Source organism: Neopsephotus bourkii, unplaced genomic scaffold, assembly GCF_033783945.1.
Source record: "Neopsephotus bourkii isolate Nb327-2 ecotype Australia unplaced genomic scaffold, CSIRO-AGI_Nbou_v1 NB_1433, whole genome shotgun sequence".
NCBI lineage: Eukaryota > Metazoa > Chordata > Aves > Psittaciformes > Psittacidae > Neopsephotus > Neopsephotus bourkii.
Window position 1 is genome coordinate 5340218 of NW_026901910.1, and position 19843 is coordinate 5360060.

The following is a 19843-nucleotide window of genomic DNA, read 5'->3' on the forward strand; positions in this document are numbered from 1 at the left end:
AAATAAGCCTGGCAGTGAAAGACATATATTGTGCTTAAAGATACATGGGAGTCCTGCTTCCCATCCTGCTGCTTGGCCATTTGGGACCATCTCCAATGCTTTGCCTAACCTACTCTTAAGTTACTTAACCCATACTCCCTCCTTTTCCAAGCAGGTAGCAAGTCATCATCTCACAAGTGTCACTGGTGAATGATGCCAAACTGCTTTGCTTCATTACCTTGGATCCTGCCTAGTCTTGGGATGGCCATAGAGCTCCCTAAAAACATACATGCTGGCAGCAAGCTCATCTTTCCTTGTACTTTCACACACCAGAAGCATGAAGCAGCACACACTATGTGTGTCCATTATTCAGCAGCTGTCTCTGGGAAGGAGAACGTAGTAAGTATTGTAGTGATGCCAGTAGTAAGCACACTGGAGTTCCATGTTGTTCCCACTGAGTATCCAGGTCTGAGGAACTGTGCTGATGGAATGCACTGTTTGGCATTAGAACACAGGAACTAGCTGGGATCCTGCATGCTTCCCTCTTGAACTCTCTTCTGATGTGTAGAGAACACCAAGAGCAGTGTCCTATCCATCAGGAAGCTACATCACTGCTCGGTTCATCCTTCTTCCAGGAGCAAGTCCCCAAACTGCTCTGTTGGTGCATATTATGTCCATGTGCCCTGTCCCAAACCTGCCAGGCAGGCAGCATAAGCTTGCAGAGCCACTCAGGCCTTGGATGAGCTGGGAAAGCAGCTAGCAAGCTGACATGCCATTCATTCTGTGCTGGGTGGCACTGGACATCATGACCTGAGCGCCTTCCTCTGCACACTGCAGCTGTAGCAAGGCATGGTAACACAGCAATGACCAAGAGAGCTGAGGTGGTGCTCTCAAGCCATCACTGTGCTCTATGCCATACCTCTGCTATTCCTCCTGCTCTCTTCCAGAGCTTGCTGTGACAAGCCCTTGTGTGCAGGAGCTGCTTTACTTGCAAAGTCTCACACATGGGGCAGCTCCTTTTCTCCTGTGCATTCCAAGTAACAGCTTCTGGGACTTAAAACATGACCCAGCAGGCAAAACACAAGGTGATCCTGCAGTGCAGCTATGTTAACACGCCTCTTGAGCCTGGGGACAGCTCTATCAGGACCACAAGCCTACTTGTACCCTACTATTGAGGCAGGAGGAGACAGCAGAACACAACCATGAGGGAGCAGTGGCAGTGGGAAGGAGCTTATCTTGGTCCCTAAAGCAGAAGAGCAGCTTGGATGTCTGCACTGCTTCCCACCTCCCAGTTCTCTGGGCAGTGGGGATAGGTCCCTAGCATTCACCTCAGGGCTGTCACCACATTCCCAAGCTCCACACACTTCCTTCTGGTAGATGATGTGGCAGAGGCACAGGGCAGGCTGCTTAGAGAGCATTTGGTCCTCCTGGAGAAACATCCATCATCCACATCCCATCCCATCAAGTCTTGATGGCATGCTGGAAACAAACCCTACCTGCCATCTGCCTTTAGGTGTTAGAAACACGGAGTGAGACAACAGGCTTTGAGGGCAGCCTGAGCATCCCCCTCAGTGTCCAGCTCAGCACAGGTCAGGCATCTTCACTGCAGGCTCTCCAACAATGGGACAGATGCTACACAGGCCCTGGCACTGGGTTGAATCCCTTACCCAGCCACAAGAAGCCTGGAAGCAGCCTCATTTAGCACTGCCTGGGCCGTTTCTTTCCAAGCAGCTCCCAGACACGTTCAGTGAACACTGAAAATGAAACCATCCCGTGCCAGTGGCTGCTTCTGTCCTTCACTACAGCAGCTCTGCTCAATGGGCTTTGTCCAGGCCACTGGGGGCTGATGGTGACACAGATGAGGTCCCAAGCTCCTCGCTGGAGCCCTTCAGAACCAAGAACTCCAGCAGGATGTCCAAGAGGCAGAAAACCAGGTGCCTGAAAGGGAGAGAAGACAAAGCTGAGGCTGGTGAGGGCAGAGCAGAGCTCGGAGAGCAGCTCCACACACACAGAAGCCAAAGCTCAAGCAAGGAAGAAGTACCCTGAGTGCCAAACATGTGGTACCCTAGAAGCAGGGTTTGAAGGGATGGGTCAGGTTTTGTCCACCCCACAAAGCAGTGGCTGTTTAAACACAAAGGCACCTCCTGGAGTGAGGTGGCACAGATTTCATCACACTGCTTTCCACAGTGTTGGGTATACAGCAAACACAAATGCAGCTCCCTAAGCTCAGCTGAAACCCAACTAAACCAGGAGTTGTCTGACGGTCCCTTGATATCCACAAGCTCATGAACAACACTGGCTCCATGTTCTCCAGCCAGTCCAAGGTCCTAAACATGCATCTTCACGCTAAGCCAGCCAGATGCCCTCTGACAGTCCAAATCCATCCTCATGAGCCAGATGTGTTCTGCACCAAGCAGCATTCATGTCACAGTGAAGCCCTCAGTGGAGCTTACAGCCCATATCACAAAGACCATCAGGGTAAAGAGACCATAATCCACATACCTATTGATGACAGGCTGGCTCAGGGACTCCAGGACCACATTCCAGCTCATCCGACATTTACTGGTTCCAAGGATTTCCTGGACCACATCTGTCAATGACAGAGAAAGTTTTAGGAATGGCACATTTCCATAGTAAAACTGGGTCAGTCTGAAGCTGGTGCATACTAAATCAAAGCTTATGATGGTGCTTCAAGCCTGAGGCATCTCTCATCCAGCATCACCATGACAAAAACCAGCCAGGGACAGCACTGAATGCCAGGGAAGCATTCCAGGCTGGAAGGGCATCTACTGGTAGTGCTTTTTCATCCCCAAAGGATAGTAAAGGCCTCTTATGCTGCAGAGAAGAGCTCAAAGTTCAGAGCACACTCACATGGATTACGCAGCAGCTGCTTTAATGCCAAAGGTCCCTGTGTCAAGCTTGACTGCAGCACGATTGCAACCCAATGGGAAAAGCCACTCTTTAGAGTGAAGCCAAAGGCTTTTCCTTATGATTCCTCTCAGCAATGGAACCCTTTGGCAGCAGATGGGAGCACAATGCAGCACTGGGTTTGCTGAGCCCACCCTCAGCTGGGAACCACCAGGACACACGTTGGGTCTCTCTATGCTGTACTGCTCCCTAAATGCAACTGGAAAAGTGGCTTTTACCTGCAGGAAACCGTTGTAACTCTAAGGCCGTGAGCATTTCCCAGTGTTTAACCACCTTTCCAATGCACTGGAGGGTTCCCCAGCCTGGTGCACAGCTCCTTTCTCAAGGGCAGATGACATCCCTGGGACACACTTACTAGGCAAGATGCCCATGAGGCTCTGCAGGGCCTGCTCTGCTGCTGCTTTCTTCTGTTCCTCTGTCCTGGCTGGTTTGGGCACTGCTGGTAAGAGCCCTCCAGGCCAGATGGATTCCTGTAGCAACTGGAGGTACTGGACCCAGCGCTGGGTGCAGGTCAGGTTCACTACCTGCACCTCCAGCCACCTGTGGGCAGAGGGAAAGAGAAGGAAAGGTGAGGAAAAGCCGGGCTTGGTACCAATGTGGGAGCTTTCTGCCCATCAAGAGGGGTAGAGCAGCTCACTGGGGAAGTTCACATGCAGCTTGCAAGCCTATACACCAGTGTCACAAGTACCAAGTCTCCCCATGCATCAGAAGTAGGCACATGGCCCTTATTTTACAGACAAACACATCTGTAAAGTCACAGGGGAAAAGCAAAGGCCACGGGGAGCACCATCACCCTTCTGTCCACAGGCAACCAAATAAGTGGTCCCTAAAGGGAGCATGGCTAGAGGATATGAGTGGCCTTAACCTCCTAAGTTATATCCATTCAGAGAGCTGCAGGCAGTAGTGTTTTAACTCTGAAACAAGCCCTATAACTGCCTGGAAGGATGGGAACATGTTCTGACAAGCACTCATTCTGTCACCAGTCCCCTCCTGCTCTTATCCTGCTTCTCACATCCAGCCTTGCTCCATCCACCAGTGGCAGGCAATGGATTCATCCCTATTCCCATCCCAGTCCTCGTGTTGCACACCTATTAATAGGGAAGCTCAGTGCTGCATCAAGACTGGGCCCTTTAAACAGGAACAACCTGCACATCCTGAGGTTGTAGGATAAGGGCTTGGAGGCATCTGCAGCTTGCACAGAGATGTGTCCGCACCACCAACCCCAAGTGCTGGCAAGGGATTGATTCTAAACCCTTGTTTTAAGCTTAAACAGGGCAAGTTCAGGTTAGATCTAAGAAGCTCTTCCCTGTGAAGGTGACGGGACACTGGGATGACTTGAATGGAGAAGCTGTGGCTGCCCCATCCCTGGCAGTGTTCAAGGCCAGGGGCTTGGAGCAACCTGCTCCAGTGGAAGGTGTCCCTGCGTGTGGCAGGGGGGTGGGATTAAATGGGCTTTAAGGTCTCTTCCAACCCAAACCAGTCTGTGACTAAATCAGCAGTGCAGACCCCCTTGCCCAGACATGAAATCACTTCCCCATGTCACAGCAAAAGCCACAGCCATCAGTCACCACTTGCCACTACCTAAAATCCTTCCCCCTTGAATAAGGAGATGAATCCCTGATGCCACAGAGCCCACCACGAGGGTCCCCATCCATTTACCAAGACCAGGACTCAGTGGTGCAGCACCGCTGGCAACATCCTCATGAGCAGGAGGCTCCAGAGCAAAGAGGGAACATCAGCAAGGGGTTGGGATAGGCATATGGATAAGGCTTGTGATGTGGCCAGTACTTCAAGAGTCCCATGGGAGAGCAGTCGGGAAGCAGGGCCAGGAGCCCCGTTCCTCTTGGCAGCCTGTGTTCATGCTTGCAATTCCCTCACCACTCCGCCCCGGCAGCTCATAGTACATCCAAGAGCACGGGCCCTGCCAAGGCAAACTTTATTTAACCTGCCCTCTGCCAGACTGTCTGCATTCTTCTGAGGCGAGGCAGCCAGGCCAAGGGCTTCCTTCCCCACACAACTGGGACACCACGAGTGGAGGAGCTGGAATAGCAACACCTAAAGGGGCAAAGGAAGAGCAGGTAGCGATCGTTGGGACCGAGGCTGCAAGAAGATGCTCCCTTCTTCAGCATAAGGTGCCTAACTGCAAGTCTTGAAGGATGCAGACCGAGGCAATGGGGTTGCAGAATCAAAGAGCACCAAAGAACCTGACAATGAGCCTTGATGCAGCAGTTAGAGCTGTTATGTCTCAAAGCATTACTGGTGCAAGGGCAGTGCTCCCAGTCATCCCAGTAACAGCACTGGAAATGGGGAGATACATTAATGCTCAGCCTCATGAGGAGTGTTGATGTAGCCAGCAGTGTCAGAGACCCAAAGCATACTTTCAACCCATTTTAGAGGACAAAATGTCCCATTCAGTGTTGCCTGTTTAAAATCTAGTTGCAGGGAGGGTTTTTATCTCCAGCCGGCACTGGAGTTTAACACCCTGGATCACGTTAAATCCTCAACCAAACTCAAATGTTAAAGTGAGACTCCTCCAGGGGCACGAGCTTTCATTATCAGGCTTTTTCATTAACGTGGTTTCTCATACAACCTGCTCTTCCTAATGGAGAAACCATCTGACAAGCAACACGCGTTCAGACACTTGGGGACAGCGCTGCAAGCGGCGCAACCAGGCCTCAAGGGACATCAGACTGAACACTGACTCACAGTTCATGTCAGCAAGTCACTTACCATGCTCTACAAGAGGGCAGAAAGGGAATCATCCTGCTTTGTGTTAGCAATGCTCCTAAACCAGCAAGAAATCAAGCAAATAGTGGGCTGAAATTGAACTTGGAGAAGACAGCACGTCCTCAGACACATCTGAAGTTGTTAGCTTCAGTGGGCTGAGCTGACAACTGCTGGAAGGCCCTGCATAAACCACCTATCATTTCATCTCCACAAAAGCCACCAAAACACCCCTGATGGATTCTTTACTCTGGCAGCTCTCTGCCTTCTGCTTTGGGAAGCACATAGCAGGAGATGAGAAGGGCTCTGTTGGTTTTATCCCATGGTGCATCATTGCGTGCTGCATGGATGCTCCTGAGAAGGGGCTGATGTGGTCCATCACATGGTGCTCAGGCAGCAGGATGCTTGCTGCTAGGAAGAGCGGAAACCACCATCAAAAACATACAAAGAAGAAACCAGACAGGGAAGGGGACAAGCAAAAAGGTAAGGAAATCAAAAGTGGGTGCAAATGGAAGGAGTAACTGAGCTCTAAGTTCCCTCTTTCCTGTCTACCAGGGCATGGACCCATTCCAAATGCACTGGGAAAAGCAGAACTGTCAGGACTGATCCATCTGGCTCAGCATCCATAGGAGAGCAGCTGATGCTCTCAGATCCTTCAAAAGGAAACAGTAACCTGCCACCAAGAGTCTTCCTCTCTGTCCTATGACTTTCCATCTGGGAGACCCAGGACCAGGAGTCACAGCTCACACTTCTCACCCAGGAACTCCAGCTATGTGCTGGTCCACAGCTGACCTTTGCCAGCAGATTACAGATGATTTTTAGTACTATTAAAGGACTAAGCATTTGAGATCCATGTGCCACATAAAAGCACCCCCCCCGTGCTTCCAGGTAGAAATAAATCCATCAAGAAACACAAATAGAGTCATTTGGATGGCTGAGGAGTTACTATTTCCATTCTGCTATTTCATGAAGAAGCAGCCTTAATAAGAAAGCAAGCAAAATAAACCCATCACCAAACCATCTCCTTACACTTCACTTGAGACCACAAATAGACCAAGTGACCTCCTGGGCTCAGACATGCAAATGCTTTGATAATGCCCAATGCAAAGAGACAGACTGCAAAGGCTACAAAGTCCTGGAGGTGCATAACTTGCCCATGCTGTAAGGGTCCTCTTTGGAATAGCTGCTGCTGGAGGAATGAAATGACTCCTAAAAAAGAGCTGATTTAATGCCATGGCTTAGGCTTGAACTCCAAAGTCAGATGAAGTGGCTCATTAAGATAGAAAAGGCAGAAATGCCCCAGCAATGAGGGAAGAAAAGGCCTGGGTGAGATGCATCTTGGATGACTTCTGGCATCCAGCAGCAACAAAGGCTGCTAAGATGGAGCAGACAGTGGTAAAGGCAGACTTAAGAGCAAGGAAGAGGCAAAATACAATGCATGGATGTGCTTTTACCTGCCTCCTGTGAGCTGGGTGCACTTTCTCAAGTGGAATCCCCAGAGGGTTCACCTGCAGATAGAGCAAGCTCAACTCAGCAAGCAAAGGCTGGATTTGCTTAAGGCTGGAAAAGAACAATGGACCAGCAGTTGTGAATCCCCCATAACTGGGAATTACAATGATTCAGACTAACTGGAGACCACAATAAGACAGAGACAAGAAAACCTCTCCTCATCTGCTTTAGGTGTGTAAATAAACATACACAAGCTGTGCAAAACAGTAGCGATTCCAGCTCAATATCTACTCCTTGCCACCCCTGAAGGCCTCAATTTCCCTCAGGGCTAAGCAGGAGCTCAAAGGCCCCTGAGACCTAAAAGGATTTAAGGAAAAGGCAGCATCTGGAAATGCAAAAAGCCATTCAAGCCTCTGCCTCTTAGGAAACGGAGAAGGGCTGGTACTTAAATCACCATCCTTCCCTTTACAGTGCTTGTCCCCCAAATTCCTCCCCAGATTGTGCCTCAAACCACAAGAACATCCTTCACTCAAGGGCTCATCAACACTGCAGTGCTTAGACTGTAAAAGATTGGAGCTAAAGCTTGGGAAACCAAAGCAAGAGCTGCAGAAAGCACAGGGAGAAGAATGGAAACAGCTTTTAGCACCTGCATGAGCCCACATCTGCCTTCACTCGGCTCCACCACCTTCAAAAGCAAAGCCACACTTGTCCAGGCCATAGTAAACCCTTCACTGAGGAAGGAAACAGCAAAGACAAAAAGCTCTCCATAAATCAAAGCAATACAAAGCACCCCCCCAGAGTCCCTTTCAACTCCTGGCCAAAAAGGAGGCAAAGAGTAAACTCTCCTCCTCTCCTTACTGGAAATGGTGCTCTATAAAACATCTCTAGTTGTATATGCTGTGAACAACACGTCCTGTACCCCTGCCTGAGCACACTAATGGAGTGTTTGACCAGTGAGGCAGCAGCCCTATGACCCAGTGCTTGGCCTTCACACACAGCATCCCACCAGCCTCCCAAGCACAGCTCTGCTTGAAGGAAGTGAGAAATGAAGGTGGAATAAAGGGATTCTCCCCCTCTGCTGTGCCCTGTGAGATCCCCCCCTGCAGTCCTGGTCCAACGACGCAAGAAGAGGCCATGGGGATGCTGCAAGGGCTGGAGCAGCTCTGCTCTGGAGCCAGGCTGAGAGAGCTGGGCTGGGGCAGCCTGGAGAACCCAGCAGCCTGCATAAACCCACCATTAACCCTCCACAAAGCTCACAAAACTCAACCCAAAAGGAGACACGAGCTCCTCTCAATCCTTTTCTTTGTTCTCTTTTGAAACAGGAAGTTTTGGGGTTTGGTGGGTTACTTTAAACCTAGGGAGAAAGCTGGCATGGATCTAACAGCTGAAATGGAATCAAAAGAGAGATGCACTTAAAAGTGTTGCAACTGTTATCAAAGCAGAGTTGGATTCTTCATTCTAGTGGAAGAGGAAAAACACACTGTTTGGGATAGAGATTCCAAGCCAGATCCAAAATTTCCAGGTGCTTGGAGACAAGTGAATTGAGGCCCATTTCCAAGCTGGGTTTTATTTACTTGACATCCACACACAGTCCCCACAGCTTGCTTTTGCCATTCCTCCTGCTCCTTGCAGCTACAATACAACCAGCTAAAGCCAGAGGTGAAGAGGAAGATGCCAGAAGGCTGGCTCCCCTTCATACCAGCCCTATTGCTGGCTTTTGGGCTGGGGTTCCCACTTGCACTGCTGCAGGAGGGAGACCTTGGTGCCAGCCCCTCAACACATGGTTGTAAAGGGCCTTACTCCATGGGCCCTAACCACCTCCTCCAGGTAGCAAGCCAGAAGTGGATGGATTTCCTCACTCCACCTGCAGGTTGGCTCTGCCAGGTGCTGCCCAAGCTCTGAGTATCATACATAGAATGGTTTGGGTTGGAAAGGGCCTTAAGATCATCCAATTACAACCCCCTGCTCCATGGAGTAGTAAGCTATGTGTAAGCTCTGAAGCAGAAGTGGGAGCAGTCACACTGAGGTGAGGTGTGGATCAGCATTTGGCTGCTGGATTGCCCCTGCAGGGCTCCAGATGACCAGTGCTGGCCTGAATCCATTGCCCATTCCCAGCACGCCTGGAGCTGCAGGTGCTTGGCTGCTCGAGGAGCAGGTTTACTCAAGGACATTGAAGAGGCTCAGGCAACACTCCATGCTGGTGGCACTTTCATGTCAAGAGCACCAAGGAGGCTGCCAAGGATCTTGGTTCTGGCCAGTGCTGTTGGCACAGAGATCAAGGAAGAAGGGAAAGAACAACCCCACCACCTGGAAAGCAGCTTCCCAAAAGGTCTGAGCTCATGCACTCACACCAGCAGTTGCACAAGTGCCATTACCCTTGGCCCTGAAGCCAAAGTGACAGCAAGAGGTTGAAGGCAAAGGCAGCCTGGGGTTGTGCCCAGGGCTAAGCCCCAGCACCAGCCCATCAGAACCCATCTGTGCTGCATCCCTCATGGAGGGATGGGATGTGTGCCATGAGAACAAGCTGCAGCATCCTTTGGAGCTGAACTACCAAAGGAACCCCTGTCTTAGCTGTAAGGACCCTTTGCTACCCTCTTAAATTGACGACCCAAGACCTTTGTCCATCACAGGCCATGGGTATCAGTCCAAGAGCTTCTCTTCTGGTGGGGCTAGAAGCCAAGTGAGCCCCCAGAGTGAGGGGGCTCCCCCAGCCTTGCACTTCCCATTGAAGGTGCACTGAATGTGCAGGAAAGAGCCAAATCTGGATAACCCAGAGCCCTGCAGGCTCCAGCAGCATTCACATCAACTGCATCCTGCCTGTACTTACCCCAAAGCATGGCACTGGCTGCTTCCATATGCTTTAGTTATCCATTGCCTACACAGTTCCCTTGTCTGTGTCAAGGTGTTTGCTCTTTAGACCAGGACTTAACCTGCTGATCCAAACCCCAACAGAATCCCCCCCCCAAACACACTGCAACAACTCAGATGCTCCAGACCTACTAACAGGCTGCAGATGATCATCTCTTTGTGTCCTTACCCAGCTCTTCATCCCAGCCAGATCCAGCACCTGAAACCAAAGACAACCCCTTGCTGCTACAGCCTTCAGAGGACCCACTCAGCCCAGTTTTCCTGTCTATATTCCAAACCTTAGGAACAACAGGTCAAGAGAGGAAGCCCTGCAAGGAAAACAAGCCAAAGCCAGCCAGACTCACAAAGGGAACCAGAACTAGAAGAGCCTGAAAGAAACCACTTCACAGAAGCTGACAGTCATCTGCAGTCACTCTCAATGCAGATCCATGTGCTCCCAACACAGACTCTGCTGGGAAAAGCCCAGCAGCAGCTGAAGGGCCCAGTGGTGGCCATCACCAGCTTGGCACGACACTGACCTGGTGAGCATTGTGCTGCTGGGGACAGAGCAAGGGCAGGGCACAGGGTCAGAGCCATGGGTCACATGCATGTATTTCAGTCCTCTTTGACTCACAAGGCTCTAAACAGCTCACAGATACTCCAAATGCTTTATAGCTGCTCCACCAAACACCCCCAGAGCCCAGAATAGCCCCAGCTCCTCCCCTGGGCCAACAGGTTCCTGTTGCAGCCTCCTGCTCAAAGAGCCTTGTATTTCCAGTCTGTGGGAGGGGAAGAGAGCTGGAGCTCCTCCTGGCTCCAGAAAAGGATCATTCCCAGTTACATAATGGGGTGAGCTCCACATGGATGCAGGCTCACACACAGGGCCCTCCCTTTTACTGAACAATCCCAGTTTCAGTCATACAACCATCTGCCTCTGCAACAGCCAGAGGAGACTGATGGCTTCCAGCTCCAGTGACTTTGGCTACAGAGAAGAGGGGGGAAAAGAGGATGTGGTAGGATGCTCCATGCAGGGAACAGTGGATAGAACAGGGTAGGGAGGTCCCATCATCACTGTGGTAACTGCACTCACTTGATGTCACAGCAGTGGGCATTGCAAGTCCCAAAAGGGGAGGAGGATTCACTCTCCAGAGCAGCTGGACCTTTCTCTTGATGCTTTTGTGTTGGTTCTCCTGCTCTGGCTCAAGGCACACTTGGTGTAGAGGGGTAGCAATGTTACAGGAGCAGCACAGTACTCATACAAGCTGGTCCATAGTATATCCAGCAGCAAACTCCTTCCTAACACCCAAACTGAGGGTGTCTCAGCCACCCTCTGCACAGCTCAGGGCCAGGGTGCAATAGCAAAGCAGCACGGAGGCCAGATTTCAGGGTGACACATCCAGTCCCAGGGACATGGGGTTAGCTCTAAAGGTCACATCTGTACCCTGCTCACAGCACTAAGAAGTCACTAACATTGCCTCCAGCCAAGGGTTTGCCTATAGCACACGTGGCTTCACCCAGAGCCATTGAAGTGGGGCAGCTACAAACACATTCCCTGTTCCTCCACTTTCCATGTGCTGTGTGTGACAGTTCTCTAGTGGAAAATACCAATGCCACGTGTCAGTGCTGCAGACTCCCTGTGTGACAGGGACCGAGCATATTAGGAGGTGATGATGTGCCTATTCAAGCTCTCCATGCTTACACACAGGGATTGGATTCCAGCTCATTCCTCAAGAGACCAGAGCCCATTTGGGAGCAATGGGAGCAATACCCACCCAAGAAACAGACTCAGGAGTGATGGCCAAGCAGCCTCAAAGCACTTTGGCAACCTCTGCTGAGAAGAGCTTAAGTTACCAGCTCAGTTCTAATGTGCTGCCCTGCACATTCTGACCCTGCTTGGAATGCCTGTGAAGGAATAAAGGGGGCACAGGGGTGGGAAAGCACTGTTCTGAGACTCCCCCAGCCCCAATCCTGCCAGGAAGGCTGTCCTTGTGCTCTAAAGGACCATTCCCTCAGCTAGTGATAGTCCCCAACCTACACAAGAACACAGAAATGCTCTGTTTGTGTGTCTTGGCCTTGTGCCTTACCACACAGAGGCACTGGCCCCAGAACAGCTTGGCAAGTCCAGCCCAGTTGGAAAGGAAGTCTTTCCTTACTACATCTGTGGGTCATTGCCCAAGGCACAGCACAACTGGCCCACCATGGATCAGAGCAGGCTGTATCAGTGACAAAGGCCCTGGGAGGCCATGCTCTGAGGTGTTACTTGACATGTTACTGTTCCCTGTGCCTGTTTATGCTCTTTTTGTCCAAGGAACAAGCTCAGCCCCTGAGCACTGTAAGACCAAGAGGCCAGCTTCTCCCTGGAGCTTCCCATTCCCAGGGCTGGATCCTTCCTTTCCACTGGTCAGGACAGGAGGCTACCTGCTAGAGTTACATTGCTGCTCATAGGGGAAAGAGCTCCTGGTGCATAGCTCCAAGACATTTACTCTGCATACATTGGCATCTCCTTAACAGAACCTTGTTTGAAGTGGCAAAAAGCATTTATGTGCACACGACTGCCATTGAAGACTGCAGCCCCAAATGCTACCTCCCAGAGCTGTGAGGTTGGTTGTTGAGGCCTTACCTTTGAATGAGGGTCCCAAAGAGCAGGTGAAAGACCTTCTGGATGTTCTCTGTGCACAGCCAGCTCCAGTGATCCATCAGCAGCAGGCGAAGCACATCCAGGGCCAGGTCAGCCAAAGCTGTCTCTGAGTCTGCCAGGAGGAAGAGGAAGGGCAGATGAAGCAAACCTGGGGCAAAACCTCATCCAAAACTCATTCTTCCCCCCAGCCTTGCACCCTGTGCCACACAGGTGACCTGCCCCGGTCACTCTTTCGTTTCTATGTCATTCAAACTGCCCCAACCTCCCTACCAAGGGGTGCACCAGAGCAGCATTTGGCTGCTCCAAATTCCTTCTCAGTTAAGACAAGGGATTGTCAAGCCCCAGTCCACACACAGGGATGGCAACAGGCCCAAAGCAGGTGAGAAGCAAGGCCAGGAGAAAGGCTGTTTGCTGGGAGGGCCCTCTTTCCCCCCCACCCTTTTCCCTGTTTGAACATGCTCTTTTCCAGGCTCAAGGCTGCTGTTGGTGTCCTCACGCTGCCATCGTGTGGCTGATCCAAGTCGCAGCAGGAAGACGGATGAACCCCATCCGGATAAACCAGATGCACCGGGTAAAACCAAACCCACACATAGCCCCGGTGAGAGACCTGGGATAGCAAAAGCTCTTTGTGAACCCTCCATTCAGGAGGGTGTCAGAGCGCACCGTGTAAGCACATTTGACACCCTGGAGAATGACTTTGATGCTGCTTGGCCCCAAAACATCACAGGTGTTAACCTCAACGAGCCTATGTACCATAAACCTGCGTGAGACAAGGATCTCAACCTGAGGCTACTGCTTTGGCTCTGCCAGCTCCTGTGTAGCATAGCTCTAACCCTCCACTCTGCCTATAAAGCATCAATGAGACTGTTATCTACTGCTGCTAAAGGGAAGAAGGAGTCTAGACCCCAGCACCTCTGCTTCCCTCCTCTTCCTCTCCCTACTGGACTAACTGCAGGCCATTCCACTTGGAAAAGGTGTGAGTACATTTAGCACCTCTTTGGGCCATGCCCACCTTACTCCTCGCTTGCTTCACCCTTTGAGGCTGTGCAAGACCTGAAGCAGGCTGTTGAGCTCCACCAGAACCTCCAGGAGGATCAGTTTATTCCCACAGCATCCAAGTCCCCTCCTCAGATCGCTGCTGGCCAGCCTCTTCCCAGAAGTGCCCCAGGGAGCAGCTCCTCACACTGGTTGTAGGCAGCTGCTCTGCAGACATCCATTCCCCTTCTCCCTGCCAGAGCAGCCTACTCTGGCTCAGCTCAAGCATCTCAGACCTTCACAGCTCAGCTAACTTGGCCTCCCTGCATCACTGTGGCACTGGCCTCCCATTCCACTCCTGCTCCCCAGGAGCCCCACAACAACCAAGGGGTTGTGTTCAGAGACAAGCTGGTCTTTGAATACCAGACCCATCCTGTCACAAGCACATGTCTGCACGCAAGAGCTTGCCAAGCTTGAAGTTTTTGGGAAGTTCCAGCTGATACAGCTCAGCTATTCCAAGAAAGAGATTAGAGAACATTGTTTTGCTCATGGTCAGGATGATCTTACAACTGCTCTGAGGGGCCATAACACCGTTGTGCTTCAGGGGAAAGAAGTATAAACACAAAGGGAGCCTCATGCCTTGTACTGGGATTATGTACCAAATCTAGCCACACAACAGCATCTCAAAAGGCCCTTTTATACTGCCTGGACATATTAACTTGGGACTAAGAAACCCTAATTTGGCCATTTTGCAGTTTCCAAGAGCTTGATTTAACATTGGCACTTTAAACAGCGTGTCCTTAAGTAACTTAGCTCTGCACTGCCTGTACTGAGTACTCCTACAGTGAAGCTCTACAGTGACACAACAGAGCCAAGGCCCCAATTGCTATTCCACTAGGAATAACAAAGACCAGAGCAATCATCACAGGGGATATGTAAAGTATTAACAGATAGAGCTCACCAGAGTCTGTGTCAGGCTGTTGCCCCTGTTCCAATGTGCCCATCCCATCCTTATCATCGTGCATGGAGCTCTCCTTCGCTTTTCTGCCTCCCTCGCCTTCAGGGCCTTTGCTGGGGAGTGCCTCCAGCAGCTTCTCCTGCTTCTGGATGAAGGACTCCATAGCAGTCATAGACAGGGTGCCAGGGACCTGAAAAACATCAGTGTATGAGTGCCACAGCCAGAGCTGAACAGATATACCTGGTCTCCACTCCTCAAACAGCCTCCCACCACCTGGTTTACACCTTGTTGTAGCCAGCAGCACAGCCATGGCTGCTTAGTGCTTTTCTGCAACAGCCACAACCCTCATGCACGTGGGTTATCCCAAGGCAGCACCCAGCCAGGGCAATGATTATGATCATAGAAGGACCTTAAGGGGGGGGATCTGGACTTACAGAGCTGCCCTCCCTGATGGAGTACACGATCCTGTCCTGTGCTTCACTTGCATTCAGCACTGGAGTAATTTTACTGGATGAGAACCTCAGCCTGGACCTGAAGAGGAGAAACACAGCACAGTTTGTCTCCACAAGCTGCAAGTGATGAGTTCCCCACCAGGACCTGGGATCAATTCGCTTTGTCCCATGTCACATCCAGGCTAACACGTCCCATTAGACCCAAAACAGTGTTTTCCCCCAGGATAACTAAGAGCTGGCAATAAAACCATGAAACAAAAGCATTAAAACCCTTTACACATGGGCCTGGCAAGGCTTTAGAACATCCACCCTGTGTTACATGTAAGTTTTCATGTAGTATTTCTCTTCAGTAAGGTGTGAGCATGCAGCATCCACAGGACGGTGCTCACAAAAGCCTCTGAGATGAAACATCCTCAGCAGCATTGTGCAACCCAGTGATAAACACACACATGAAGGATATGAAAGGGCATTTGGAATAATTGGAAAACAGCTTGTTTATCATTCAGGAATGCCTTTGTCAGCCAAGATGCTTCAAAACTTGTACTTTTTTGGTGCGTCTTTTTGCCCAAAGCAGCTTTTTCTAGTAAAACATCTATTTACCAGAACAATGCCATGCTTATGGAGCAACCTTCCCTCCTTGTGCAAGGGAACAATCACTGATGAGCACAAGGGAGCTTGTCCCTGCCAGCACCACCAAATACACACTTAGTGAGCAACAGAGATGCTTAACCTTCAACTCTCCTCCTGAAGACATACTCCAGTGTGCTGAGCAAAGCAGCATGGCACTGTGTGAAGCACATGGGCAAGGCAGGAGTGAACCTTCAGTACCTTGTGCAGTGCCTCACCACATTCTACAGGCTTAAGGTTAAAAAGCCATTCTCCTTGTCATCACCTCAGAGGTCCCTCAAGCAGAAACCCACCTTCTGAAAGCCTCAGTGCCCCAGAAACTCCTTTAGTCAAAGGAAGAACTCAGCCACCCTTACCCAGGACATGAATTCAGCTGGAGTACAACAGCAATGTCCTGCCCACATGTGGAGCACCAAGTCACAATGGAGTCAGTGTATGTAGGAAGTCCCTGCTCTGCACAAAGCACAGAGAAGCTGAAGGAGCTCTTACTTATTGCCCTTCTTCCCATCTGCCTGAGGTTTTCCATCCACTTCAGACTCGCTGAGATCCTCTGTGGGGCTCTGGGGCTCTGACCTGGGGAATGCTGTCTTCAAGGTGTCCACAATGGCATTGACAACAATCTGCAAGAGCCACAAGTGCTATCAGTTATTGTCTGTGTTCTTATTAAGAAATAGGAGTTTTCAGGCTTAAGCTCTATTTTCTATTAAAACCCCCAGTTTCTTTGTAGCTTTATGGCTTTCCAGGCAAGCTAAGCCCAACTACACAGAGCATTCAAGCCTTTTTGGCTACTCCTGCAGCATCCACATATAGAAACTGCAGGCTAAAAGACATCTCAGTGCAGTTTTAAGTGGTCCAGTTCCCACTTGTCTACCTTGTCTATCCTGGAGACAACAAAAGGCTTCTTCACAAAGGCAATCCTTGCATCAGTGTTCAGGGCCAGGAACTCCTGCACCTCCTCACTGTTGGCAATCTCAGGCACTGCACACAATTGCTGCAAGGAAAGATGGAGCTTTAGTTCTTTTTGGAGTCAAATTCCACCTACGCTATACAGGAGCAAGATGGGAAGGGATCTGATGTGCTCCACTCATTCTAGAGCTGTCCCAAGCTCTGGCTTTCTAGTTCACAAGGGCACACAACAAATATCTCACCTTCAAGAAAGATTCCAGCAGGCTTTTCCGGGCTTCCACTTTATCACTGTCCATGTTTCCAAATGGGAGATCAGGGAACAACTTCTTTGGGCCTTTGATATCTACAAAGGGAACAAACCCAACAGCAAGAGGTGTATTAAAACCTTAATGCTCTCATGGCTGAGGTTACCACTACACACTGCCTGGCATGGGTGTAAAGCCCACAATGAGCTACATGCCCCTCAAACCAGGGTAGCCAAATGAGACCTTAGAGAGCTTGTGTTCTGCTGGATCATCATTCACCTTTCAAGTTGAAGGCAGCAAGAACACCAGGTTAGCACAAGGACTCTACAGCACTCAGAGCCCAAGGATTCCTCTGCAAAGCAATTGCACACTGAACCCTCAGATCTATCAGAAGCAGAGGGTTAGGGAAGGAACCTGCTAAGCTCAGTGAAGCTTTATACACAAGGAGCATGAGAAAACACACTTTTCTTTGTTAAAAAGCTCGTATTACTCTATTTTCTTGTACACAAAGAAGCTCCCAGTGCTCCCACACCAATGGGTACCACAGAGCCCAGCATCCAGAGCTGCACAGGCAGGATGGGATACCCTCAGAGCCGAGAAGCAGGGGCTGGGGTGGGAGGGAGGGATGGAGGAGCTGATGCAGACACTGACTTTTGAGGAGCTTGCGGAGCTCTGGCTTCTCCTCCAGCCTGGTCTGGAGGTTGAGGAACTCTCGGTAGCGGCGGTTCACGGTGTGATAAGCCACTTGCTGCAGGTTGCCTGCGCTGCTCTCGCTCTCCAGGGCTGTCTCATACTGAGGAGAAAGCAACAGAATGATCCTGGCAGAGCCCTACACAACCCTCCTGTGGTCCCTGTAAGGCCCAGACCCCGCAGAGGTCCTCAGCAATGCTTCAGATTAAGCCCTCTGTGAAGAGCAGCAGCTTCAGAGCACGTGAACCCCTCCTGATGGGCATCAAGGACCCAACCGGCCTCACACAACCCTTGGCCAAGAGCAGGACCCCATCCCACACCCAGACAACCACAAATCATTGAGGCCAATATCCCCCACTGCCAGAATCTGTTGTAGAACCACACACAAAGCACATCCTCTTTCCCAGACATCAATCATCCCATGCTTCCCTGCCAGGATAGGGATCTTGCATAAGGGGTGAGTTCTGGGAGAGCTTTTACCTTAACAGTGTATAGGGTGTAGGGGTGGAAACCAGTCCCACTGTGCTCTCTGGCAGTGATGGTCCCAGTTATCCGCAGGTTCTGGATGACCACTGGTCCATCAGGGCTGCTGAGGGGCTCAAAGCTGAAGGTGCTGATGGAGGCCACTGGGGAAGAGGAGAGCAGGGACAGAGTCTGCCCAGGGTCTGGAGAGCTTTGTGATGGGCCTTCTGCTGCCCCCAGGTCTTTCCCCAAGCTGGAGGGCCTCTGTGAGGAGGACTTCTTAGGGACAACCGATGCTTCTTCTTCCTTCTCAACTGCGGGGTCGATCTGGATGTCTGGGCAGGAGCTCAGCACAGCAGCAGAGGTGGAGGCAATGCTCTCCTCCAGTTCCCCGATGCCATCCCCCGCAACATCCAGTCCTTCCAGAACAGCGGAGGCAACTTGGAGGGGTTCCTCAAGGAATTCCCCTGCAGGGGATGGCACCAGCAAGTCCACGTCCTGGCCTGCCTCAGGAGCAGGAGACTCCAGCTCCAAACCCTCATAGGGAAAGAGGGAGCCCAGCACTCGTGGGCGGAGGAAGGGCTCCTCTGTGTGGCACAACCTGCTCACCGCATCCTCTCCCTCATTACCCGCAGCCCCTGCCTCTCGCTTGGGCACCTCTGCAGCCCTTGGGGAAGGTGGCATCCCAACGGGGTTGGGGTCTGTGTGCTCCACCACAGGCAAAACCTCAGGCACTGGGGGTGCAGGAGGTGCCTGCTCACTCCGTGGCTTCTTAGAGAAGGCCCCGATGAGCAGCAGGTTGATCCAGTCGGGATCAGCCATCTTCCTGATGGCCGGCAGCAGCACATTGCAGGCCACCAGCTCCACCACCACAAAGCGCCCCGTCCGGGTCTCCAAGTGGGGCTTGGGCACCAGCGCCTGCAGCAAGGTCTCTACAGCAGCTCTGGCATAGCCCACTTCAGCTGCAGGGCTCTGGAGGGCAGGATGGGGCCCCGCAAGGCGGCTGTACTCCTGCCACAGAGCCTGGCCACCCTTGGGCTCACCCCTCAAAGCCTCACGAGCCTGCAGGTAGCTCTGCAAGTGATGGCCACAGAGGAGGAGGAGGCGCCGGGTCACAGCTTGGCGGTCCACCCGCGCCATGCGCCTCCTCAGCTCGGCAGTGAGCCCCAGCATGGCCTTCTCCACCTCGGCCTCAAAGGCCGGCTCGGGGCTGACCGTGCGGTACCAGGAGGTGACAAAGTCCCGCAGCACCTTGCGCACGGTGCTGGCGATCTCCCCCTCCAGCCTCCCCACGGCCGATGGGCTCCGGGGCTGGGGCTGCAGGGAGCTCACAAAGCGCTCCAGGCGCAGGCGCCGGCCCGACGGGGTGAGAGCCTGCGGGCCCAGCCACCCCCCCAATGCTGCCAGGAGCCCGCAGAGCAGCCCCAGGGCACGCAGGTCCAGCAGCAGCCCCAGGGCCAGCAGCCAGCATAGGGCAGCCCCCAGGGTCAGCAGCAGGCGACGGAGGCCTGATGGCCCCTGGGCTGGCATGGCTGGACAAGGGGACCACACTGAGACTCACCCAAGGGCTCCTTCAAGGTGTCAAAGTTCAACTTTACAGGCTCCTCAACTGTCCTTTATGGGCCCACTGACCATGCACACTAGAGCACAACACAACCACCTCCTTTACCGAGTACAGGGCCCAAACAACTGGGCTCATCAACTGGGCAGCAGGGCTCACAGGAGCCCACCACACTGGGGCTCAATAGAACCCAACAGACCCAAACCCTCACCAGGCATTGGGGCTCAATGGAGCCCAACAGAGCCGACCCCTCACCAGGCACTGGGGCTCAATGGAGCCCAACAGACCCAACCCCTCACCAGGCACTGGGGCTCAATAGAACCCAACAGAGCCGACCCCTCACCAGGCACTGGGGCTCAATAGAACCCAACAGAGCCGACCCCTCACCAGGCACTGGGGCTC

The 19843-nt window shown here is 52.0% G+C and overlaps 1 protein-coding gene across 2 annotated transcripts; it reads right to left on the minus strand.

Moving 5' to 3' along the window:
• Positions 1 to 923: 923 nt before the first annotated feature.
• On the minus strand, positions 924 to 19474 carry SNX19 (sorting nexin 19). Of its 2 annotated transcripts, XM_061368577.1 has the most exons (11): positions 17899 to 19473; positions 17380 to 17521; positions 16726 to 16826; positions 16449 to 16568; positions 16067 to 16197; positions 14933 to 15029; positions 14502 to 14688; positions 12548 to 12677; positions 3263 to 3447; positions 2482 to 2569; positions 924 to 1917 (listed from the first exon to the last, which is right to left on the minus strand). In XM_061368577.1, the coding sequence occupies exons 1-11, from the start codon at positions 19408 to 19410 to the stop codon at positions 1794 to 1796; spliced, it is 2817 nt and encodes a 938-aa protein (XP_061224561.1). In that variant the 5' UTR covers positions 19411 to 19473; the 3' UTR covers positions 924 to 1793. The 2 variants fall into 2 exon arrangements, 1 of the variants encoding a protein (XP_061224561.1); XR_009727727.1 differs by lacking the exons at positions 924 to 1917; positions 2482 to 2569 and adding an exon at positions 7086 to 7139 and having other exon boundaries at positions 3312 to 3447; positions 17899 to 19474.
• Positions 19475 to 19843: the final 369 nt, after the last annotated feature.